Raw genomic sequence first — 26,619 nt, 5'->3', positions numbered from 1 at the left:
CAGTTATTCCCCCTGTCATAGCTATCATCCAGCAGTGTCTCAGTTATTCCCACTATCATAGCTATCATCCAGCCATGTCTCAGTTATTCCCACTGTCATAGCTATCATCCAGCCGTGTCTCAGTTATTTCCACAGTCATAGCTATCATCCAGCCATGTCTCAGTTATTCCCACTGTCATAGCTATCATCCAGCCGTGTCTCAGTTATTCCTGTCATAGCTATCATCCAGCCGTGTCTCAGTTATTCCCACTGTCATAGCTAACATCCAGCCGTGTCTCAGTTATTTCCACAGTCATAGTCCTCATCACTAATTCCAGTTTCCCGGTTTATTAGTCAGGCTTCTGGCATTAGTATACATACATATTTTTTACCCTACACCTTTCCTTCTGAACTGTTCTGGTCCCTCCTTCCATTACCCCCCCAGTCCCACTACCTGCCCCCGGTCTCTATCTGCGTCATATAGAAGAAACCGCAGCACTCTCCTGTCTTCAATTCAGTGGAATTTATTTCACCAGCAAAAAAATGCAACGTTTCGACCGTAAAGGTCTTTCTCAAGCCTCAAGGTCTCTATCTGCACTATCTTCCCCTCCCCCCAGTCCATAGTTTAAACCCTCCTCCAACCTTCTAGCCATCTTCTCCCCAGCACAGCTGCCCCTTCCCCATTGAGGTGCAGCCCGTCCCTACGATAGAGCCTGTAGCCGATAGAGAAGTCGCCCAGTTCTCCAGGAACCTGAACCCCTACTTCCTACGCCAGTTCTTGAGCCACTTACCTCCCTAATCTCCCGCTGCCTTTCTTGTGTGGCTCGTGGTACCTGCAGTATTTCGGAAAAAAACAACCTTTGAGTTCCTTGCCCTAAGCTTTTGACCTAAATCCCTAAAATCTTTTTAAGGTCTCGATGTTTCTGGCATGGGGCAGTCGGGCCGGACGCTGCGCTGTGGGAGCCGGTGGGAGGATAGTAGTCCAGGGACCCAATTCAATTTGCGGGAGGTCCAATTGATGGAGAAAGTGAAGAAGGTCCCCAGGACTACGGATGACAGGAGTATGTCCTTTGGGACCGGCAAATAGAGCAAAGGGGTAGCCCAATCGGTAGGGGATGCCGTGGTCTTTGAGGAGATCCAGTAACGGGCGTAGGGCGGCTCTCTGTGACAAGGTGTGGCACGAAAGGTCCTGCAGCAGTGCGATAGGGGCTTCCTCGTGCGTCAAGGGGGAGACTTGTCTGGCCTTAAGACAGGATCTGGTCCTTGTTGACATAAAAGTGGATTCTGCATATGACGTCTCTTGGTTTAGCACCATCAGGATGAGGAGGTCTGAGAGCTCTATCGATTTCTATATGAGAGTTGGGCGGGCGTCCCAGGATTCCATTGAATAGTCGCACAATCATGGGTAGTAGGCCCGTTGATGAAACAGCCTCAGTGAGGCCTCTGATCCTTATGTTGTTTCGGCGACTACGGTTTTCTACATCATCCAAATGTTGTTGCAGGGCATAAAATTGCGTGTTGCGAGTTTGGGCCTTGTCTTGTAGGGCCTTGACTGTTGCCGACAGGTGGGCCTAATCTTGCGTGACAGATTCGAGTCTGGTGTCAAGCGTAGCCAACTCTGAGCGCACTTGGGAGAATTCCCGTTTGCATTCTGTAATCTGTTGGCAGTGAAGTTAGACAAGTCTGCCTTAGATGGTAAAGAGCATATGAGGGTACGCAAATCAGCCATCGTAGGCGGTCTAGAGTCCTCATCAAATAAAGGTGCAGAAGATAGAGACGATTACTCTTACCGGTAATTGGATTTTCCAATAGCCTCCACAACGGCCCTCCAGGAGGGTGTCCTGGAAACAACGTAGAAGCTCAGGTTTAAAAGGCCCCCTCCCCTTACCTGCTTCAGTTAATGATATAGGACTCGGTTAGTTCAAGAACTGTATTGATATAATGATAACATAAATAACATAAAACTCCCACAATAATTACACAACTTGGGTAGGGAATCCAGTGCCGTTGTGGAGGCTATTGGAAAATCCAATTACCGGTAAGAGTAATCGTCTCTTTTCCCCGGCGCCTCCACAAAGGCACTCCAGGAGGATTAATAGAGAAATAAACTCTAGGGTGGGACTACTGCAGATAAGACTTTTCTGCCATACGATAAATCAAGATTTTGGAGTACATCTAATTTATAATGTTTAAAGAAAGTACTTGGATTCTTCCACGTAGCTGCTGTGCATACTTGTTCTACTGAGGCCGAGGCGTTTTCTGCCCATGAGGCCGACACGGCTCTGGTAGAGTGCGCTTTGATCCCTTTAGGGGGGGGGGGGGGGGGGTCAAGCTTCTCTGCAGGTAGCAGAATTCGATGGTGTTTCAGATCCATCTGGATATGGTGCTCTTGCTTGCCGCTGATCCCTTATGCTGGCCTTGATACTGAAGGAGGAGATGGTCCGATTTTCTGAATACTCCTGAGACTTCCAGGAAAGTTATGTTGTGCTTTTTCATAAGTGTAAACAGTTATATCTACTTATTTTAGTTATAATGGGTATTCATTGCCTTTAAGAGCAATGTTGATTTATATTCACTGTTTTGTGTGGATTTTCATGTAGGCCACAGTAAGTCCATGAGAAGATTACTGTGCTGTTCAAAAGCTAGTGTTATAGTAACAATATATTATACATTTAGAAAGTTAGAAGATACACCGCACCTGCAGATTCTGAGGCTTCATTGTTTTTCCTATCCGAATATGAATTCCACAGTGTGAGAATTGTCTAGATGTTCCTCAAAGTACACTGCTCAAAAAAATAAAGGGAACACAAAAATAACACATCCTAGATCTGAATTAATTAAATATTCTTCTGAAATACTTTGTTCTTTACATAGTTGAATGTGCTGACAACAAAATCACACAAAAATAAAAAAATGGAAATCAAATTTTTCAACCCATGGAGGTCTGGATTTGGAGTCACACTCAAAATTAAAGTGGAAAAACACACTACAGGCTGATCCAACTTTGATGTAATGTCCTTAAAACAAGTCAAAATGAGGCTCAGTAGTGTGTGTGGCCTCCACGTGCCTGTATGACCTCCCTACAACGCCTGTGCATGCTCCTGATGAGGTGGCGGACGGTCTCCTGAGGGATCTCCTCCCAGACCTGGACTAAAGCATCTGCCAACTCCTGGACAGTCTGTGGTGCAACGTGACGTTGGTGGATAGAGCGAGACATGATGTCCCAGATGTGCTCAATTGGATTCAGGTCTGGGGAACGGGCGGGCCAGTCCATAGCATCAAGGCCTTCGTCTTGCAGGAACTGCTGACACACTCCAGCTACATGAGGTCTAGCATTGTCATGCATTAGGAGGAACCCAGGGCCAACCGCACCAGCATATGGTCTCACAAGGGGTCTGAGGATCTCATCTCGGTACCTAATGGCAGTCAAGCTACCTCTGGCGAGCACATGGAGGGCTGTGCGGCCCTCCAAAGAAATGCCACCCCACACCATTACTGACCCAATGCCAAACCGGTCATGCTGGAGGATGTTGCAGGCAGCAGAACGTTCTCCACGGCGTCTCCAGACTCTGTCACGTCTGTCACATGTGCTCAGTGTGAACCTGCTTTGATCTGTGAAGAGCACAGGGCGCCAGTGACGAATTTGCCAATCTTGGTGTTCTCTGGCAAATGCCAAACGTCCTGCACGGTGTTGGGCTGTAAGCACAACCCCCACCTGTGGACGTCGGGCCCTCATATCACCCTCATGGAGTCTGTTTCTGACCGTTTGAGCAGACACATGCACATTTGTGGCCTGCTGGAGGTCATTTTGCAGGGCTCTGGCAGTGCTCCTCCTTTTCCTCCTTGCACAAAGGCGGAGGTAGCGGTCCTGCTGCTGGGTTGTTGCCCTCCTCCACGTCTCCTGATGTACTGGCCTGTCTCCTGGTAGCGCCTCCATGTTCTGGACACGACGCTGACAGACACAGCAAACCTTCTTGCCACAGCTCGCATTGATGTGCCATCCTGGATAAGCTGCACTACCTGAGCCACTTGTGTGGGTTGTAGACTCCGTCTCATGCTACCACTAGAGTGAAAGCACCTCCAGCATTCAAAAGTGACCAAAACATCAGCCAGGAAGCATAGGAACTGAGAAGTGGTCTGTGGTCACCACCTGCAGAACCACTCCTTTATTAGGGGTGTCTTGCTAATTGCCTATAATTTCCACCTGTTGTCTATCCCATTTGCACAACAGCATGTGAAATTGATTGTCACTCAGTGTTGCTTCCTAAGTGGACAGTTTGATTTCACAGAAGTGTGATTGACTTGGAGTTACATTGTGTTGTTTAAGTGTTCCCTTTATATTTTTGAGCAGTGTATATATTCATGTATCAAAGTTTGTCCCTTGGCCCTGAGGCAAGACCTCCAAATGTCAGAGGTGTAGTATTGAAAATATCAGGCATGTATGAGTTAACCCTTAATGGTATGATGCCTATTGCTTATACAACAGTGCCACCTAGATATGAGCAGTTAATACTACATCAGTAGCAAAAGTGCATTCTGGGTAGTATTATGACGTCATGCTCCTTATCAATGCACACACCCATGCAACAATGATTGGAAAGTTCCAAACTCGGTGGGCGTGTTCATCTGATAAGTTTTGGGTTAAGAAACCAGTTACCAAAGAAAAAGGAGAGAGAGAGAAAAAAAAAACAACAAACATTTGGATTATAGATCTCTGGAGAATCATTTGGATTATCGGGAAAAACTCTTGAGAGCTGGCTGCCCCAAGACTTTGCACATCACTTGACCCTTGGGTAATGTATATTTTTGTTTTATGTAGTATTGATCTAAATGAATTGGCTTGATACTTAGTCAGATACCCGCTCATTTGCGGACGTGTAACGTTAGTTGCTACATCAGTATTCTCTCTTGTTTCAGTTACGATGCATATAACTGAATAAAGGGAATAATATTGGAGAAACTCTCTGTTGGGAATCTTAATATTCCCTAGTTTGATATCAAGCCAATAATCTATAAGTTTTGTTGCAATACTACCATTATCTGAGATTGGTCATCATTTTTGGGCGGAGCAAGGGCTCGTATCTGTCATCTTCTTAATTGAGTTTTCCGCATAATCCATTGATTGTATCTCTCTCAAAAATTTAAAGCTGTATTGCATAATATTCTTGTGTTGGTTGAGTAGTGTTTTGTTGGCACCATGTAGTGGTGAATTCTGGGTACTGCATATCATTGTATATAATTGAAATTTACGTTGATTATTTTTTGATTGTATTTTAAACTATTGTATGATAAACCATTTATATTTTTGCATAGACGCTTGTACCCTGTTTTACTGATTGCACAAAATAATCAGGTTCTTTCTCTTTCTGAGATGTTTATGTCCATCTCACGGGTCAATATTTTTGGCCAGAATGGAGCGATTAATATCAATTGTGCTTTCTCTTCTATTATCTTTATCAGCACCTTTGGAATTATACTGTAAGGGGGGAAGGCATACAGGAGGTCTTTCGGCCATGGACAGGACAGAGCGTCCACCATCAGTGGGTGATCCCTGCTGGAGAGGGAACCGAATAACTCGAGTTGTCTGTTCTTTTGATTTGCGAAGAGATCCACTTTTGGTAACCCCCATTTGAGAGATATTTGCTTGAACATGTTGGGATCTAGTGACCATTCTCCCACTTTTAGAACCTCTATGCTGAGATAGTCCGCTATTCTGTTTTCCTCACCTTTCAGATGGACCGCTACCAGGGACTTTATATTTTTTCCTGCCCAACTGAAGATTTTCCCTGACAACTGTTGTAATTCTTTGCTTCTGGTACCCCCTTGTCGGTTTAGGTAGGCTACAGTGGTAGCGTTGTCGGATAGTATCTTTACATGATGGGTTTTTACATATGGAAGAAGATGTGCAAGAACTTCCAGTACTGCCGACAGTTCCCTTATGTTTGACGAGGCTGCTGACATCTCTGGGCTCCAGGTGCCCTGAACTACCTGACCTCCTGTATGGCCTCCCCAGCCTCGGCTGCTGGCGTCGGTAGTTATAGTGATCTGATTTGCCGGTCGCCAAAAAACTCCTCTTTGGAGATTTTTCTTTATCTTCCACCAGAATAGAGATATTTTCACTCTTAATGGAATTTCTATTCTCCTGTTTAAGGAGCTTTGATCTCCGTCCCAGGATTCCAGGAGAAATCTTTGTAATATTCTTGTGTGATGCTGGGCCCATCGCACTGCGGGGATGGTGGACGTTAGATGTCCTAACAGCCTCATGATGTCCCTTATGGCCACGCTTTTTGCTTCGCAGAATTGGGAGATCTTCTGACTTATGATCATCAGTTTTTCTGGAGGTAGAAAGGACATGAGGTTGTCTGAGTCTTGCAATATTCCTAGAATTTTTTTCTGCTGACTGGGGACCCTCTTCGGATTTCTGGGTATTTATTAGCCAGCCTAACTCGGTCAGTTTCTCCTGCACCGTCTGCAGATGCCCCTGGAGAACCTGAAGAGATGAGCCCGCTATCAGGAGGTCATCTAGGTATGGAACTATTAAGATACCTTGAAGGTGTAGATACCCTGTCACCTCGGCCATGATTTTAGAAAAAATTCTTGGGGCTGATGATATCCCAAAGGGAAGGGCCTGGAATTGGAAGTGGAACTCCTGACCTCCTAGGAGTAGGGCTATTCTGAGATATCTCTGGTATGCTCTGTGTATGGGAACATGGTAATATGCGTCCGAGAGGTCTATAGTTACCATGTAACAATTGCGGGATAGGAGATTCACTGTGGATCTGATCGATTCCATTTTGAATCTCTTGTAGGTCATATATTTGTTCAGTTTCTTTAAATTGATTATTAGTCTGAAGGATCTGTTTGGTTTTTGAATAAGGAATATGGGAGAATAAAACCCCCGCCTCTCCTGATCCTGTGGAACTGGAACAATTACACCCTTTTTTAGGAGAGATGATATCTCTAGTTCTAAGGCCTGCTGTCTTTCTGGTCTTTTTAACGGTTTGTTGATAGTGAAGTGCTCCGGAGGAGCCATATCGAATTCTAGTTTGTACCCCATGGATACAGTGTTTATAATCCAAGGGGCAGACGAGATCTTTTCCCAGGCTTTGGAGAACATCTTTAGCCTGCCACCTACTTGATGCCTGGCGTCATTGACCGGGTTTAGAAGTGGATTCGACGTTAAATAGGAACCCCCTCCCTCTCCCTCTGGATGACGGCCATCTACCAGTGCTGTCTTTCCTCTTCTGGTCCGGGCTATTTCTTCTTTGATTCCGAAAGGGCCGACGCTGCTGATAAAATTTTGATTCTTAAGGAAAACCTTTCTTTTTGTCCGATGCTTTTTCTAAAATGTCCTCAAGGACTGACCCGAACAGCTTATCTCCCTTACATGGAATGGCGCAAAGCCTACTCTTTGAGCTGGCGTCACCGGACCAAGATCTAAGCCATACAGTTCTTCTTGTGGAATTGGAGAGGGCTGAGGATCTAGCAGAGAGCTTCACCAGATCTGCGGATGCATCCGACAAGAAATTACAGGCCTGTTTTAGGGTAGGTATTGAGGCCAGGATCTCTTCCCTTGGAGTCCCCACTGCCAGGTGTTCTTCAAGTTGATTTAGCCATACTGACAGGGATCTTGACGTGCATGTAGCAGCTATACTGGGCCTAAGCATGGCTGTGTTTGTCTCCCATGCACGTCTTAATAGCCCCTCGCATTTCTTATCCATGGGATCGTTTAGCAGGCCCATGTCCTCAAAGGGAAGAGACGTCTTTTTAGATATTCTGGCGACAGGCGCATCAATCTTAGGCGTCTTGTCCCACAGAACTGAATCCTCCTTAAAGGAGGCCGAGATTAAATTATTTTTCTCAGGATCTTTCCATTCTTTTTTAATCAATGTTTTAATATTACTATGGACAGGAAAAACTTTCCTTTTCTTCTCCCCCAGCCCCTGGAACATTCTGTCCTGCACGGACTGAGGCTCCTTAGTCTCTTCAATTTTCATTGTGGCCCTAATGGTCCTTATCAGCCTTTCGGTATCTTCTGGGCTACAAAGGGGTCTCCCTGATTCTTCATCAGAGGATTCGGATTCCTCAAGGGATAATACTTCTCCCTCCTCAGAGTCAGGCTCCGGCTGATGGTCCGACACCGGAGATCTTTGCAAGGTGGAGGGCTGAGGAGAGCACGGAGGGAGTCTGGCATCAATTGCTGATTTCACCTCCTCTTTAATCATATCACGGATTGATTCAAGAAGAGAGGGCGATTCCTCCGCCACTATCTTGTCCGTACATTTAGGACACAGGGACTTCTTGGATTTAGAGGGTAGGGATTTTCTGCACATTGCACATCTTTTCTTAGATAAAGATTCCCCAGATCTTCTGGTGCTGGTGTCCTTGCCCTGAAAGATAATATTTAAATCCTCTTTAGAGCTTTGAATAGGGCTACTCTATACACCAGCACCACACCAGTGAGGGAATAGCAATGTGCTCTCCCCCCCTCTTAAACAGGGTCAAATAACATACGGGAAGGAGGCTTACCGGGCTCTGGGCGGCAGGATCCACAGGCTTACGGGCCTCAGGAGCCGACATGACACAGAAGTGAAGCAGGACGCCGAACTTAAGCGCTCCCGGCCCTATATCCGCCAGTCCTCTGACATCACCCGAAGTGACGCCGAGGACTGGCAGCTTTAACTTCCGCCTGTGTGCACGCGCGTGCGCGAGCGATCCCTCGTTCCCGCAGTAAGACAGGGAACAGAAGCCCGTGGCTGCCTTCTCAGAAGGACTTATGCCTAAAGGAACGGGGAAAGATTCGTCAGCCCCCGACCTCTGCACGGCCCTCCCGGATGGGGCGAGTTCTCCAGGCCGTGCGCGCTGAACCCCCGCCGTAGCAGGAGCGGCTTCCACGCGATCCCGAGGACAGGAAACAACAAACTGAAGCAGGTAAGGGGAGGGGGCCTTTTAAACCTGAACTTCTACGTTGTTTCCTGTCCTGGGGAGACGGGGACACCCTCCTGGAGTGCCGTTGTGGAGGCACCGGTGAAAAATGGCCTTGAGAGAAATGTGGAGGATCCCTGAAGAGACACCGCTGCAGGGCCAGTCTGGGCCTCAAGGTCCGGTGGGGCTGCTCTGGACGGCAGTGGATGAGGGTCATCCCAAGGGGAGCCTGTTGACCAGCGCGGGGACGCTGCCCAGGATGGGGTTAGAGAGTGAGAAGGAGGATAAAGGGTTTCCTGTGCAGCAGGAAGGGGACGGCACATGAGGTTCAGGCCGGGAAGGGGACCTCTGGTAGTGGTCTGGTTACTGCTCCAGAGGAAGGGGGTCCAGGCTTGGCGATTGTTGCCTGCACAGGGGCTACTGGTGAATGGCTGGAGCTTCCAGCTCTGTGGGGGCCCTTAATAAATGGTTTCTGGGCCTAAAAGGACCAGCTGAAGGCCTCAAGACATGGTCCCCTGAAGTGGCAGGGCTGGGAGCTGGCGATGCTTCTTCAGCTGGCATGTTGGGAGAGGACCTGTTCTGTCGAGGGGCGCCAGAGGTGATGATGAAGGCTCCGGTCTCCACTGGCTGACATGCCCGTCCTGCACTTCTGGGGTGCTCCCGTGTGTGCGTCCAAAGGGCTCCACTGCAGGCTGCTGTTAGAGGGAGCTCACTATATACAGATTATACAGCCACCACTAGAGGGAGCTCACTACATACAGATTATACAGCCACCACTAGAGGGAGCTCACTACATACAGATTATACAGCCACCACTAGAGGGAGCTCACTACATACAGATTATACAGCCACCACTAGAGGGAGCTCACTACATACAGATTATACAGCCACCACTAAAGGGAGCTCACTACATACATAGCATACAGCCACCACTACAAGGAGTTTACTACATACAGATTATACAGCCACCACTAGAGGGAGCTCACTACATACAGATTATACAACTACCACTAGAGGGAGCTCACTACATACAGATTATACAGCCACCACTAGAGGGAGCTCACTACATACAGATTATACAGCCACCACTAGAGGGAGCTCACTACATACAGCCACCACTAGAGGGAGCTCACTGCATACAGATTATACAGCCACCACTAGAGGGAGCTCACTACATACAGATTATACAGCCACCACTAGAGGGAGCTCACTACATACAGCCACCACTAGAGGGAGCTCACTGCATACAGATTATACAGCCACCACTAGAGGGAGCTCACTACATACAGATTATACAGCCACCACTAGGGGGAGCTCACTACATACAGATTATACAGCCACCACTAGAGGGAGCTCACTACATACAGCCACCACTAGAGGGAGCTCACTGCATACAGATTATACAGCCACCACTAGAGGGAGCTCACTACATACAGCCACCACTAGAGGGAGCTCACTACATACAGATTATACAGCCACCACTAGAGGGAGCTCACTACATACAGATTATACAGCCACCACTAGAGGGAGCTCACTACATACAGCCACCACTAGAGGGAGCTCACTATATACAGATTATACAGCCACCACTAGGGGGAGCTCACTCCATACAGATTATACAGCCACCACTAGGGGGAGCTCACTACAGATTATACAGCCACCACTAGAGGGAGCTCACTACATACAGCCACCACTAGAGGGAGCTCACTGCATACAGATTATACAGCCACCACTAGGGGGAGCTCACTACATATAGATTATACAGCCACCACTAGAGGGAGCTCACTACATACAGATTATACAGCTACCACTAGAGGGAGCTCACTACATACAGATTATACAGCCACCACTAGGGGGAGCTCACTACATACAGATTATACAGCCACCACTAGGGGGAGCTCACTACATACAGATTATACAGCCACCACTAGGGGGAGCTTACTACATACAGATTATACAGCCACCACTAGGGGGAGCTCACTACATACAGATTATACAGCCACCACTAGAGGGAGCTCACTACATACATAGCATACAGCCACCACTACAAGGAGTTTACTACATACAGATTATACAGCCACCACTAGAGGGAGCTCACTACATACAGATTATACAGCCAACACTAGAGGGAGCTCACTGCATACAGATTATACAGCCACCACTAGAGGGAGCTCATTACATACAGATTATACAGTCACCACTAGAGGGAGCTCACTACATACAGATTATACAGCCACCGCTAGAGGGAGCTCACTACATACAGATTACACAGTCACCACTAGGGGGAGCTCACTACATACAGATTATACAGCCACCGCTAGAGGGAGCTCACTACATACAGATTATACAGCCACCACTAGAGGGAGCTCACTACATACAGATTATACAGCCACCACTAGAGGGAGCTCTCTACATACAGATTATACAGCCACCACTAGAGGGAGCTCACTACATACAGATTATACAGCCACCACTAGACGGAGCTCACTACATACAGATTATACAGCCACCACTAGAGGGAGCTCACTACATACAGATTACACAGTCACCACTAGGGGGAGCTCACTACATACAGATTATACAGCCACTCTACTTAGTGATGATGTATTTCGGTATTATATAGGACTGAAGGTAACGGACATACAGGATCATGTGACCACAGAGACAGCTGCTCAGAGGCGCAGTGTAACGACAGCTCTTTATTGTTTTATACAAATGTACATGGCCGTGGTTGTGCAGAGCATCACACACAGAACACATCATGGAGGACGGAGGACTCTGCTCTACGGTGCACGTCCAGTGCGCTCGCTCCTACACAGTCCTATCGTATAGTCCTTATGTCTCCTGGGAACAGCACAGAGTAAGGAACCACAGGGGAGGGGATGGGTACAGAGGGGACAACAGGGGAGGGTCAAGGACAGCAAAAACAGTTCAGTAATTTACAACCTGATACTGCTAATTAGGAGGCAGCAATCACATGGCACATGTAACGCTACATGAGAGTCCAATCACATCCAGATCTGCAGTCATGTTACATAGTCCCCTCTCCGCCTAGTGGTGTCGATCATGTAATGCGGTGCTCCCGATTCAGTAAGGAGCAGATGTGAGGTCCTACAGTGCAACTCTGGCTGTGAATGGAGTAGAAGACATGCGGTAACAGGACTGTGACTGCAGCCTTGGCTGTGAATGGAGTAGAAGCCATGATGTTGCAAGAAGAGCATTTGTACAGTTCAGTCGGTGCCCATATTGATATATATTATTATTATTAGTGTCCTGGACGGCCATGGGTCAGTTGATCTACGAGGCCCTGATTCAGGTAAGTAGACCTTTGGTTGTCGAGGACAATTAATGTTGACCTGCGTTATATGGCGATACAGGAGCCACAGAGAGGCTTTTCTCGTGGTCCGACGGCGTGATTATTATCTACGGTATTAGAAGATCCCGGAGGCAAGAGAGCACAGATTCTACCTAAAGGGACAGAACACTTATCCCTCACAGTGGTGGTTCACGGGGTCATCTTTGCACAGCATTGACCACTACACATCAGAGATTGGTTCCTATGAGAGTATTTGGGGGCCACATAATTTACTCGCCCGTCATTCCCACGCCCATTCAGCACTTTCCACAATTTATCTTCATATCAAAAACCGCATTTCATACGTAAGAAATATTTTTTACAATCCAGAAACAATGCTGGAGAGGAAGTCCGGTAAACGCCAGCTCATCCCTCGCTCCAGTGTGGATCTGCAGCCCCCCCTCGGAGGAGGAGAAGTAGTCCGTCAAAAAGTTCCAGTGCAATCAATACGCCACTCACAATCAAGAGGCGCGGACACGGCTCCAACACGAATGCCTCGTGCCTCCATCATAACGAACCTCAGGGGTGTGGTCCATGTTCTACCTGCAAACCAATCAGAAAGCAGCGATCTGCAATGATGACTGGGCGGATCATACGTTGTGGTGACCGGAGTGGATGAAGCCGGGCCACGTACGTTATAAATACAGGTCCTGGATCGGGCGAGGCTCCGCCCAGTGCGCCCGGGCAGGGTTAATGTCTTACATCACTGTAGCTTACATAAAACATGAGTCCCGCGGGGGAGGGGCAGCCGCTCAGCATTGGCTCACCAGGGCTAAAGTCAGTGCAAAATGGGCAGAGGCTCTGGAAACTGACCCCCCCCAGAGTGTTTTCTGGAGGCGGAGCACGTTCTGTACAAGGTATAAGGAGGAGTCCAGCTCGGTTTTTTGGGGGGGTGTTAGTGTAACATTATATCAGAGGACGGGGGCTGGCACAGCTGTGAGAGGGGGCAGACAGCACGCACAGGGTACGAACGTACTGAGGATGGAACCTGCTGCCCACCAAACATGCAATAATAACGTATACAACACATTCAGAGACCACACCCCACTGCTGGCGCCACACACTCGTCCCATGACCCCACTGCCGGCGCCACACATTCATCCCATGACCCCACCCCCCGCTGCCACACGTTCATCCCATGACCCCTCACCCCGCTGCTGGCGCCACACACTCGTCCCATGACCCCCCCCGCCACACACTCATCATGACCCCACACTGCGCCACAGGCTTCACACACTTGTCCCATGACCCCCACACCCCGCTGCCACACACTCATCCCATGACCCCACACCCCGCTGCTGGCGCCACACACTCGTCCCATGACCCCACACCCCGCCGCCACACATTCATTCCATGACCCCACACCCCGCCGCCACACATTCATTCCATGACCCCACACCCCGCTGCCACACACTCGTCCCATGACCCCACACCCCGCTGCCACACACTCGTCCCATGACCCCGCTGCCACACACTCGTCCCATGACCCCGCTGCCACACACTCGTCCCATGACCCCCACCCCCCCGCCACACACTCATCATGACCCCACACCCCGCTGCCACACACTCGTCCCATGACCCCACACCCCGCTGCCACACACTCGTCCCATGACCCCGCTGCCACACACTCGTCCCATGACCCCCACCCCCCCGCCACACACTCATCATGACCCCACACCCCGCTGCCACACACTCGTCCCATGACCCCACACCCCGCTGCCACACACTCGTCCCATGACCCCGCTGCCACACACTCGTCCCATGACCCCCCCGCCACACACTCATCATGACCCCACACCCCGCTGCCACACTCGTCCCATGACCCCACACCCCGCTGCCACACACCCGTCCCATGACCCCACACCCCGCTGCCACACACTCGTCCCATGACCCCACACCCCGCTGCCACACACTCGTCCCATGACCCCACACCCCGCTGCCACACACTCGTCCCATGACCTCACACCCCGCTGCCACACACTCATCATGACCCCCCCCCCCGCCACACACTCATCATGACCCCACACTGCGCCATAGGCTTCACACACTTGTCCCATGACCCCACACCCCGCTGCCACACACCCGTCCCATGACCCCACACCCCGCTGCCACACACTCGTCCCATGACCCCGCTGCCACACACTCGTCCCATGACCCCCACCCCCCCGCCACACACTCATCATGACCCCACACCCCGCTGCCACACACTCGTCCCATGACCCCACACTCGTCCCATGACCCCACACCCCGCTGCCACACACTCGTCCCATGACCCCCACCCCCCCGCCACACACATCATGACCCCACACTGCGCCACAGGCTTCACACACTTGTCCCATGACCCCACACCGCGCATCTCTCATCCTCCACACACAACCTGCGGGCACAGCCCCACAGAGAGCGTCATAAAGTCCTCCCCTCTCCTGTGCATGGCGTCCCGTTCCCCTCCCCCGCGTGCTGCTCCCATCCTCTCTGTGCAGTAGTTTCCACAGGACATAGAACAGACGGCACTAGTGCACGGATGTAGCTAAGATGGAACATATAGACAGTAGGCAGCGTGTGCAAACATGGAGTCATGGGGGCAGTGGCGGGCGGGCAAGGGTCAGTCTAAGGACGCGCACTGCTCCCCACTCCTGGTGCCTTATTGCCACATCACCAAGAGGGCGCTCCCCTCCCCCTCCAGGACGCAGAAGACGAGGAGAGTTGCAGGGCGAGTTCTGGGGGGGATGCGTCAGTGGTGGATCTCGTTCTCGATGAGACTGTCCTCACACGACTGGAACTCTACGTCCTGCGTGTTGTCCGCGTTGATCATTTCTTCATCCTGAGACCCCTGCTCCTCCGTGTCCTCGTTGTCAGCAGCCGGTTCACTGTCCGCCGAGGAGTCCTGCAGAACCTGAGCAATGTACTTCTGCAGGGGACAAGAGCAAGGTCAAAGAGGCGTGGCTAACAGTTAAGGGGCGTGGCTAACAATACTGATTTTTCCTTCCCGCCTTCCAGGAGCCAGAACTTTTTTACTTTTCCATGTACAGGGTCAGATGAGGCTTATTTTTTGAGTGACAAGAAAACAGGGAAAAATTCTTTGTGGGGTGAACGAATTATGCAATTCCGCCACGATTTTTGGGTCATTCACTGCGCCCTAAATATCAGATGATGAGCTTATCCTCCTTCATCTGCGGGCAGCAGATCTTATTGGTACCATTCTGAGGAAAAATTTTTCACATTCACTTTTTTGGAGGCCATGTTTTTTGCGAGACAAGACACCATTTACTAATGCAAAAAATCTGGGGATCGGAAGAGAGAATTATTTTTTTTTAAAAATGGGGTGGAATGGGGTGGAATTTTGAAAAAAAAAAAATCCAATATATTCTGACCCCCGTAGCTGTGTGAGGGCTCATTTCACCGGTAGCATTTTGGGGTTTGAGACTTTTTGATGACTTATTATTAAAAAAAAATTAAATGGTGAATCGGCAATTTAGATCTTTTTCATACAGGATAAAATATTTTAATAGGGGGACGCGGTGACATCGATGAGCTTTCTTTTTAATTATTTGTAAAATGGGGAAAGGGGTATTCAAGTTTTTATTAAATATTAAAAACTTTTTAGCCTTTTCTTCTTTCACACTTATTTTTGTCCCTCTAGGGATGGTCTGATGGCTTCTCCCATAGACTCCAGGAAGTTCCCAGCAGTGCCACCGGCAGGGCCTGATAGGAACTTTTCTATGAAAGTCCTAGGCCGCCATAACGGACGAACAGCTCCCACAATCTCATCGTCAGGGAGCCATTCGGTCACCAGGAGCGCAGCCCTACCAGTAACTGACTGTTCAGATGACCTGGGCATCTGAGGGGTTAAAAATCAACGCCAATCGCAGACTTTGAACCGAGTGTTTGCTGTGTAAAACTGATCAGGCGTCATCTTTAAAGACCCAACATCCACCATACACGTAAGGGGCTCATACTCTAGTACTGCAGTCTATAGCATTTCTACTCCCTAACAGGCCCTGCCGCAGGCTGCCATAGCAATGACTAGAGGGGTCCGTTCAGAGAAGGAGGCGTCGCCATTATCCCGCAGAGCGCAGTAATGGCCGCTCCCTGTCCGGACCCCACGGCTGGGGGAGGCAGGAGACTCACCGCTGACTTCTGATTAGAGGCATTGGAGGATGGGCGGCCGTTCTGCGTCCCATCTACGGCGTTCACCTCCGTGTGATCAATCTGGTGAAAGACAATCAGATGAGGACTATGGAGCAGAACTTGGTGCCATGACGCAGCGGGAGGCGCCTGGGGCCGCCGTTAGCCTTACCCTGTAGTTGTGAGCGCTCAGGTATTTGAAATGCCCAAAGCAGACGTGCGACAGGCAGATGACGATGGTGATCACCAGGACGACGAAGGTGAACATGGAGGTCGGCGCCAAGAACCCTGCAGAACAAACCGTGAAGTGTGACCCCCGGGCACCAGGTGCGCAGTCCACCTGCCCCGGCAGAAGGTCATTACTCACCAGTCCTGACCGTGGAGAAGAAGAGCAGCCAGAAGAGGCAGAGGATGGGCGCCGCCACCACCTGGCTCACCGCCGCCGAGTGGATCTTCTTGTCCAGCTTGGCAGGCAGGTAGGCGTAGTACAGGTTATAGCGGTCCACCAGGTGCTTCAGCAGCATGTACATGAGACCTGGCGCCAAGAGAGTCACCGTGTCAGACACACCGACCATAAAGGGGGAGGCGGGTATACACAGGCTGGGGGAGGGGTCAGGAAGGGCCAGCCTATCAGGCGGACAGGGGAGGGGTCAGGAAGGGCCAGCCTATCAGGCGGACAGGGGAGGAGTCAGGATGGGATGGCTCATTAGGTGGGGAGGAGTCAGGATGGGATGGCTCATTAGGTGGGGAGGAGTCAGGATGGGATGGCTCATTAGGTGGGGAGGAGTCAGGATGGGATGGCTCATTAGGTGGGGAGGAGTCAGGATGGGATGGCTCATTAGGTGGGGCGGAGTCAGGATGGGATGGCTCATTAGGTGGGGCGGAGTCAGGATGGGATGGCTCATTAGGTGGGGAGGAGTCAGGATGGGATGGCTCATTAGGTGGGGAGGAGTCAGGATGGGATGGCTCATTAGGTGGGGAGGAGTCAGGATGGGATGGCTCATTAGGTGGGGAGGAGTCAGGATGGGATGGCTCATGAGGTGGGGAGGAGTCAGGATGGGATGGCTCATTAGGTGGGGAGGAGTCAGGATGGGATGGCTCATTAGGTGGGGAGGAGTCAGGATGGGATGGCTCATTAGGTGGGGAGGAGTCAGGATGGGATGGCTCATTAGGTGGGGCGGAGTCAGGATGGGATGGCTCATTAGGTGGGGCGGAGTCAGGATGGGATGGCTCATTAGGTGGGGCGGAGTCAGGATGGGATGGCTCATTAGGTGGGGAGGAGTCAGGATGGGATGGCTCATTAGGTGGGGAGGAGTCAGGATGGGATGGCGGCTCATTAGGTGGGGCGGAGTCAGGATGGGATGGCTCATTAGGTGGGGAGGAGTCAGGATGGGATGGCTCATTAGGTGGGGAGGAGTCAGGATGGGATGGCTCATTAGGTGGGGAGGAGTCAGGATGGGATGGCTCATTAGGTGGGGAGGAGTCAGGATGGGATGGCTCATTAGGTGGGGAGGAGTCAGGATGGGATGGCTCATTAGGTGGGGAGGAGTCAGGATGGGATGGCTCATTAGGTGGGGAGGAGTCAGGATGGGATGGCTCATTAGGTGGGGAGGAGTCAGGATGGGATGGCTCATTAGGTGGGGAGGAGTCAGGATGGGATGGCTCATTAGGTGGGGAGGAGTCAGGATGGGATGGCTCATTAGGTGGGGAGGAGTCAGGATGGGATGGCTCATTAGGTGGGGAGGAGTCAGGATGGGATGGCTCATTAGGTGGGGAGGAGTCAGGATGGGATGGCTCATTAGGTGGGGAGGAGTCAGGATGGGATGGCTCATTAGGTGGGGAGGAGTCAGGATGGGATGGCTCATTAGGTGGGGAGGAGTCAGGATGGGATGGCTCATTAGGTGGGGAGGAGTCAGGATGGGATGGCTCATTAGGTGGGGAGGAGTCAGGATGGGATGGCTCATTAGGTGGGGAGGAGTCAGGATGGGATGGCTCATTAGGTGGGGAGGAGTCAGGATGGGATGGCTCATTAGGTGGGGAGGAGTCAGGATGGGATGGCTCATTAGGTGTACAGGGGAGGGGTCCGGATGGAACGGTTCATTAGGCAGACAGAGGAGGGGTCCAGCTGTGATGGCTCGTTAGGTGGGGAGGGGTCAGGACGGGACGGATCACTGGATGGGGACCCCTTTACAAAGATTCACTCACCGAACGGCACGATGATGGGGCAGGTGATGCTGTAGGTCATCACCACAGTGAATATGCACATCATCCAGGCGTACGCCGCACCAAACTGAAACTCATAAGCCTGGTGCTGGGGGCGAGAAAAGAGCTGGAAATTATACCAAATAGTAACAGCGAGCACATGACTGACGTGTTACCTGAGCCCCTGGCCTATCAATATCTACAGAAGGTTGTCACCACCCCGCCCCTCGGTACAGTGACCTCCTGTGTCTGTGCAGCTGAGGACACACCCCCACATCCCAGCCCCTCCTCCTCTACACCTCAGCCCCTTCCCAAAAATTCCTTCACCACAGCTCCTCCCCCAAAGTCATGCTAGCTCCTCCCATGTCATGTTAACTCCTCCCACGTGTCATGGGAGCTCCTCCCACACCACAGTTCAGTGCTCGATGCTGTGCGGTAAGATCTGCTGTTACTCACCCGCTTGACATTTTTTCGCTCTGCCGCAGAACGCGCCAGACACAAGCGGATCATGTACATCAGCAGACCCGGGATTCGGAGCAGGTCCATGGCGTTACCGATGAAGGCCGAGGCGATGACATAATTCACGAAGAAGGCTCCGTTATCTGGGAGGAAGACGCACCTGGGGGGGGGGGGGGGGGGGGGGAGGGGAGAGAAGCAACCTCTATGACAGCACATCGCCTGGGGGGGGGGGGGGGGGCTTCATCATACAGTAATGAGCGGACAGAGACCTGTATACAGCACAGGAACTCTCAGCGCCTGCGCAGTCTTATACTCCAGTCACTCATAAAGCTGCAGTTAGAATTTTCCAGGACACAAAAGCTGAGCTGTAATTTCCCACAATGCAGCTGGACCCGGAATAAATACTAGATCTGTAAGGGTGGGTTCACATCACCGTTAGGGATTCCGTTTTTGTTATCCGCTATAACACGGTTATAACGGAATCCATAAGACGGAAGCCTTTAACCCCCTAAGGACCGGGCCATTTTTCACCTTAAGGACCGGACAGATTTTTGAAAATCTGACCAGTGTCACTTTAAGTGCTGATAACTTTAAAACGCCTTTACTTATCCCGGCCGTTCTGAGATTGTTTTCTCGTCACATATTGTACTTCATGACACTGGTAAAATGGAGTAAAAAAAAATCATTTTTATTTTTTAAAAAAATACTAAAATTTACCAAATATTTTAGAAAAATATGCAAATTTCCAAGTTTAAATTTCTCTACTTCTATAATACATAGTAATACCTCCAAAAATAGTTATACTTTACATTCCCCATATGTCTACTTCATGTTTGGATCACTTTGGGAATGACGTTTTATTTTTTGGGGATGTTACAAGGCTTAGAAGTTTAGAAGCAAATCTTGAAAATTTTCTGAAAATTTCCAAAACCCACTTTTTAAAAGGACCAGTTCAGGTCTGAAGTCACTTTGCGAGGCTTACATAATAGAAACCACCCAAAAATGACCCCATTCTATAAACTACACCCCTCAAGGTATTCAAAACTGATTTTTACAAACGTTGTTAACCCTTTAGGTGTCCAACAAGAATTAATGGAAAATGGAGATGAAATTTCAGAATTTCACTTTTTGGGCAGATTTTCCATTTAAGTCCATTTTTTCCAGTAACCAAGCAAGGGTTAACAGCCAAACCAAACTCAATATTTATGGCCCCGATTCTGTAGTTTACAGAAACGCCCCATATGTAATTTACCAGCAGCTGTTTTATAAAATGATCAAAGGGGGTTTAGTTAAAAGTGAACAGAGGTGCGGTAGATTCTAAAACAATCTTTTATGCAAAGACCCGGCTTTGAGGGGCACGTCTCACAATGATGAATTGTGTCTTTCCGGATTCCATTTCTGGAGCATACCCGACACCTTTTTTGTGGCCTTCTCCGTGTCTCTGTGGGGGGGGGGGGGGGACTACCCCAGGGAAATGCTGTCCTCGTATTATTCTGCTCTTACTTCCTGTGGCCCTGCTCCCTTCCCCTTCCTGTTCCCTAAATAAAAAGTTCTTTATTACTTTTTCTTGAAAGTGCAGGAATTTTCCTCTGTTTCCTACACTTCTGTATATTACAAAAGCATTATAGAGGGCAATTTGCGTCAGGTGCAATGCCAATTTTTTTATACCATGCCCAAGTTTTGCAGTACCTGGTCTGACAGATCCACCCCTCCCATTAACTTATTATAGTCCTGGATGCACACAGGTTTGGGGACTGATTCTGTGGATCCACGAACTGGAACAGGGGCAGATCTGTCAGCGTGTATGGTGGTAAGTACAGAGACGTCACGCTTGTCTTTGTACTTAACAAGCATCATGTTATCATTGCAAACTGCCCTGCTTTCCCTCACTCTTATCCTTTGGTCTATAAAATTTTTAGGCAGATGTTTTTGGTTTCGTCTGATAGTTCTGCATGCAACAGTGTCTCTGGAAAACAGGCATTTCAGTAGTGGGACACTTGTGTAGAAGTTGTCAAGGTACAAGTTGTACCCTTGACCTAGCAGGGGGTGAATCGAGTTCCATACTATTTTTCCTGCTATTCCAAGGAGAGGGGGGCACTCTGGGGGTTCAATTTTTGAATCTTTTCCCTCGTAAACTCTAAATTTATGAGTATAGCCACTTTGGCTTTCACATAGTTTGTAGAGTTTGATGCCATATCTGGCCCGTTTGTTGGGCAGGAATTGGCGAAAATGCAATATCAGAAAAAATAGACAAAGAAAAGTGCTCCAAAAGCAGTGGAGCTTTATGTCACAGTGACAAGGACTGAAGATAAAGGTTCGGAGGTATGGGGGGGGTTTGAAACTGAGTATTTATAATCGGGGACAAGTACGGACGTCCCCAATATTTTTTATATATTTTTTTCCCAATAAACGTCTAACTTACCCTAAAACAAGAGCTCTAACCCTAATAACTCCCTAACTAACCCTATTGATTTACCAAAAAAAGGTTACTGACAGTATGGATGACAGGGACTGGGGTGCTGATGTACGGTCACTATTGGCAGACAGCACACAGGTACAGGGGACTAACGAGGGTCACAGGGGGGGGACTAATGAGGGGTCACAGGGGACTAATGAGGGGTCACAGGGGACTAATGAGGGGTCACAGGGGACTAATGAGGGGTCACAGGGGACTAATGAGGGGTCACAGGGGACTAATGAGGGGTCACAGGGGGGGGACTAATGAGGGGTCACAGGGGGGGGGACTAATGAGGGGTCACAGGGGACTAATGAGGGGTCACAGGGGACTAAAGAGGGGTCACAGGGGACTAAAGAGGGGTCACAGGGGACTAATGAGGGGTCACAGGGGACTAATGAGGGGTCACAGGGGACTAATGAGGGGTCACAGGGGACTAATGAGGGGTCACAGGGGACTAATGAGGGGTCACAGGGGACTAAAGAGGGGTCACAGGGGACTAATGAGGGGTCACAGGGGACTAATGAGGGGTCACAGGGGACTAATGAGGGGTCACAGGGGACTAATGAGGGGTCACAGGGGACTAATGAGGGGTCACAGGGGACTAATGAGGGGTCACAGGGGACTAATGAGGGGTCACAGGGGACTAATGAGGGGTCACAGGGGACTAATGAGGGGTCACAGGGGACTAATGAGGGGTCACAGGGGACTAATGAGGGGTCACAGGGGACTAATGAGGGGTCACAGGGGACTAATGAGGGGTCACAGGGGACTAATGAGGGGTCACAGGGGACTAATGAGGGGTCACAGGGGGGGGACTAATGAGGGGTCACAGGGGGGGGACTAATGAGGGGTCACAGGGGGGGGACTAATGAGGGGTCACAGGGGGGGGACTAATGAGGGGTCACAGGGGGGGGACTAATGAGGGGTCACAGGGGGGGGACTAATGAGGGGTCACAGGGGGGGGACTAATGAGGGGTCACAGGGGGGGGACTAATGAGGGGTCACAGGGGGGGGACTAATGAGGGGTCACAGGGGGGGGACTAATGAGGGGTCACAGGGGGGGGGACTAATGAGGGGTCACAGGGGGGGGACTAATGAGGGGTCACAGGGGGGGGACTAATGAGGGGTCACAGGGGGGGGACTAATGAGGGGTCACAGGGGGGGGACTAATGAGGGGTCACAGGGGGGGGACTAATGAGGGGTCACAGGGGGGGGGGCTAATGAGGGGTCACAGGGGACTAATGAGGGGTCACAGGGGACTAACGAGGGTCACTTTTGGAGTGTGTGTGTTTTTTCACTCTGCCTCCGATCACTTCTCTGACTGAAATGAGAGGATCGAAGGTGAGAGATAGCGTTCTGTACATAACGCATTGTGATTGGTCCGTTCCTGACTGTGGACCAATCACAATGAATTATGTACAGAAAGCCATTTCTCATCTCCGATCCTCTGATTTCAGCGACAGCCGGATGCCAGAAGAGGAGGAGATGTGTGCGCGCATGCGCGAGATCGCTCGTTGGGACAACAGGATGTGTGGCGGTGATCTGCGGCCGGGACCACTGCTGATCGGTCCCTGGCCGTCAAGAGGGAGCTGTTCGGTCCCCGACACAGCAAGGTAATTTGCGCTTCAGGTGCGCGATCTCGGCAGGGGAGCATTTAAATGAACGCCGTGCATGTACGGCGTTCTGCGCTAAGGGGTTAAGAGTCATTCCATTTGGATCCTTCATAATACAAGTCTATGGGCAGCAGAACGTCCTGGTTTCATTTATGCAGAATGGAAAAACAAAGTCCTGTCTTGCATAACGGGACCCAGGCGGATCCGTTAAAGGCAATCATAACGCATCCATCTGGTTTCCGTTCTGCGGGACTGGACTCCTGCCTAATGGAAACCAGGACGGATCCGTTCTGCTGCCCATAGACTTGCATTGTGAAGGATCAAGACGGAATGACTCTTAAAGGCTTCTGTTTTGACTTCCGTCTTATGGATTCCGTTATAACCATGTTATAACGGTGATGTGAACCCGCCCTGCCCTGTGCGGACTACTCAACCAACAGACTGCAGACCTGGATGTGACTGGAGCAGGACATGAGAAGTACAGCTCCTGTACACACACTGATCCAGCTGGGGGCGGCAGTGACACCTGAAGATCTGCATCCAGCAAGGTAATAACAAACCTGCAGCTTTGGATGTGACTGGAGTGTCAGACATGATGCATCAGCAGAGGGCGCCCTCTTGTATCACATATTGCAGGGGGGAATGTCATCACAGTGACGCCAACATGCATGGAGAGAATGCCCGCCGCCCCGATGGTGCACCCCTGGCAGCAGAGTTGGCGGTCATCCTCTTACTGTACAGACTGCAGCCGTTACTTACTCAAACCTAATGGCCGCTTCTGCTAGAAACTTCTGATCAAAGAGCCAGCGGAAGAACAAGTCCAGGCTGAGCGGGAGAGAGAAGGACAATGGTCAGCACACGCTGTGGGGGAGGGGACAAGATGGCAGCAGCCAGGAGCCACAAATCACCTGCTGAGTCCCAGTGATGGCAGCAGCAGCACCATGAAGATGAGGAAGGTGTAACACTTGTGCATCGTCGTCCGGTTCTCACCCGACCTGTAATGAGAGAAGCTGTGACAGAAGCAGCTCGCAATGCGCTACAGCAAGTCATCATCCTGCGCTCACCGGCCAATCACAATGGAGGAGACTAAAACATCCTCGGAAACGGCGGCTCCCACTCCGCTCTGAGTGACAGTGGTTCAAACCCCACTCCCCATATGGTGACCTATACGCTGCATGATGGCGGGTCATACCTTGCCCTCCGTATGGTGACCTATACTCTGCTCTACATGATGGCGGGTCATACCTTGCCCTCCATATGGTGACCTATACTCTGCTCTACATGATGGCGGGTCATACCTTGCTCTCCGTATGGTGACCTATACTCTGCTCTACATGATGGCGGGTCATACCTTGCCCTCCATATGGTGACCTATACTCTGCTCTACATGATGGCGGGTCATACCTTGCTCTCCGTATGGTGACCTATACTCTGCTCTACATGATGGCGGGTCATACCTTGCCCTCCGTATGGTGACCTATACTCTGCTCTACATGATGGCGGGTCAGACCTTGCTCTCCGTATGGTGACCTATACTCTGCTCTACATGATGGCGGGTCAGACCTTGCTCTCCGTATGGTGACCTGTACTCTGCTCTACATGATGGCGGGTCAGACCTTGCTCTCCGTATGGTGACCTATACTCTGCTCTACATGATGGCGGGTCAGACCTTGCTCTCCGTATGGTGACCTATACTCTGCTCTACATGATGGCGGGTCAGACCTTGCTCTCCGTATGGTGACCTATACTCTGCTCTACATGACGGCACACAGCAGAGTACGTACACAAGAGGGACTCAGCTGGTGTGACCTTTTCTTGCGTCTATCACTAGCTGCTCACTTGCCCGAACACATGAAGCTCCGTACCTCGTCCAATGCGCCTCAAAGAAAGCCGAGTAATAGACGATGGTGGGGAGGAGCGCGGAGAAGGCCCACAGCAACAGGGTGGGGAAGAACTGAGTGATGATGGGATTCTGCAGAGAGAAACAAAAGAGGGCGAGAGTGAGCGAGGGGAGGAGGAAGCGAGCGAGGGGAGGGGCGAGGCAAGCAGCGGGAGCGAGCCAGGGGAGGGGCCAGGCAAGCAGCGGGAGCGAGCGAGCCAGGGGAGGGGCGAGGGAAGCAGCGGGAGCGCGCGAGCCAGGGGAGGGGCGAGGGAAGCAGCGGGAGCGAGCGAGCCAGGGGAGGGGCGAGGGAAGCAGCGGGAGCGAGCGAGCCAGGGGAGGGGCGAGGGAAGCAGCGGGAGCGAGCGAGGGAAGCGGGGAGAGCACCCTAATAAGCCGGGGGCGGAGAAACTGGACACAGGTCGGCTCCATCACTGGATCCCGACTGACCTCACCCCACGCGCAGACTCACATTTAGATACTCTACAGGTTTGGTGACATTAAACTTGTCCATGGTGGTGATGATGATGGCCGGAGTAGTGAGGAAGAAGAGGAGGAGGAAGAGGATGACATTAATAATCAGGCAGCGGATCCACCAGATGAAGCCTCGGGTGGAGAGGTGCTCCCTGCGGACGACAAGGACATGTCACCATCACAGCACACGACCGCTCACCTGCCTTCAACCTCCCCTCCCCACTGACAGCCGCGACTGTCCACACACCCCCCCACTGACAGCCGCCACTGTCCGCACACCTCCCCACTGACAGCCGCCACTGTCCGCACACCTCCCCACTGACAGCCGCCACTGTCCTCACACCTCCCCACTGACAGCCGCGACTGTCCGCACACCTCCCCACTGACAGCCGCCACTGTCCACACACACCTCCCCACTGACAGCCGCGACTGTCCACACACCCCCCCCCACTGACAGCCGCGACTGTCCACACACACCTCCCCACTGACAGCCGCGACTGTCCACACACACCTCCCCACTGACAGCCGCCACTGTCCGCACACACCTCCCCACTGACAGCCGCCACTGTCCTCACACCTCCCCACTGACAGCCGCCACTGTCCTCACACCTCCCCACTGACAGCCGTGACTGTCCGCACACCTCCCCACTGACAGCCGCCACTGTCCGCACACCTCCCCACTGACAGCCGCCACTGTCCGCACACCTCCCCACTGACGGCCGCCACTGTCCGCACACCTCCCCACTGACGGCCGCCACTGTCCGCACACCTCCCCACTGACAGCCGCCACTGTCCGCACACCTCCCCACTGACAGCCGCCACTGTCCGCACACCTCCCCACTGACAGCCGCCACTGTCCGCACACCTCCCCACTGACAGCCGCCACTGTCCGCACACCTCCCCACTGACAGCCGCGACTGTCCGCACACCTCCCCACTGACCGCACACCTCCCCACTGACAGCCGCCACTGTCCGCACACCTCCCCACTGACAGCCGCCACTGTCCGCACACCTCCCCACTGACAGCCGCCACTGTCCGCACACCTCCCCACTGACAGCCGCCACTGTCCGCACACCTCCCCACTGACAGCCGCGACTGTCCGCACACCTCCCCACTGACCGCACACCTCCCCACTGACAGCCGCGACTG

General features: G+C 51.3%; 1 protein-coding gene and 1 long non-coding RNA gene across 3 annotated transcripts in view; one reads left to right on the top strand and one right to left on the bottom strand.

The window, feature by feature from the left end:
- The first annotated feature begins 1,166 nt into the window (after nt 1-1,166).
- LOC120999819 lies at nt 1,167-13,163 on the top strand. The gene is made up of 3 exons (XR_005778654.1): nt 1,167-1,176; nt 3,546-3,550; nt 12,822-13,163. It is a non-coding gene; the product is annotated as an uncharacterized LOC120999819 (long non-coding RNA).
- An 899-nt stretch (nt 13,164-14,062) lies between these two features.
- Nucleotides 14,063-26,619, bottom strand: part of TMEM63B (transmembrane protein 63B) — a 40,178-nt gene continuing 27,621 nt past the window's right edge. The window contains exons 14-24 of one of the 2 annotated variants that reach the window (XM_040430823.1): nt 25,468-25,621; nt 24,982-25,088; nt 24,025-24,111; nt 23,876-23,941; nt 19,043-19,205; nt 18,590-18,695; nt 16,752-16,919; nt 16,557-16,672; nt 16,388-16,468; nt 14,562-15,167; nt 14,063-14,218 (exon numbers count right to left, since the gene is read on the bottom strand). In XM_040430823.1, the coding sequence (XP_040286757.1) occupies nt 14,991-15,167; nt 16,388-16,468; nt 16,557-16,672; nt 16,752-16,919; nt 18,590-18,695; nt 19,043-19,205; nt 23,876-23,941; nt 24,025-24,111; nt 24,982-25,088; nt 25,468-25,621 (1,225 nt within the window). In that variant the 3' untranslated portion in view covers nt 14,063-14,218; nt 14,562-14,990. The remainder of the gene's footprint in view (nt 14,219-14,561; nt 15,168-16,387; nt 16,469-16,556; nt 16,673-16,751; nt 16,920-18,589; nt 18,696-19,042; nt 19,206-23,875; nt 23,942-24,024; nt 24,112-24,981; nt 25,089-25,467; nt 25,622-26,619) is intronic. The other variant, XM_040430822.1, reaches the window with a different exon arrangement.

The sequence above is a fragment of the Bufo bufo genome, chromosome 4, assembly GCF_905171765.1.
Source record: "Bufo bufo chromosome 4, aBufBuf1.1, whole genome shotgun sequence".
NCBI classification, from domain to species: domain Eukaryota; kingdom Metazoa; phylum Chordata; class Amphibia; order Anura; family Bufonidae; genus Bufo; species Bufo bufo.
The sequence above is the reverse complement of the archived record's forward strand: the minus strand, read 5'-3'. Positions and strand labels throughout refer to the sequence as shown.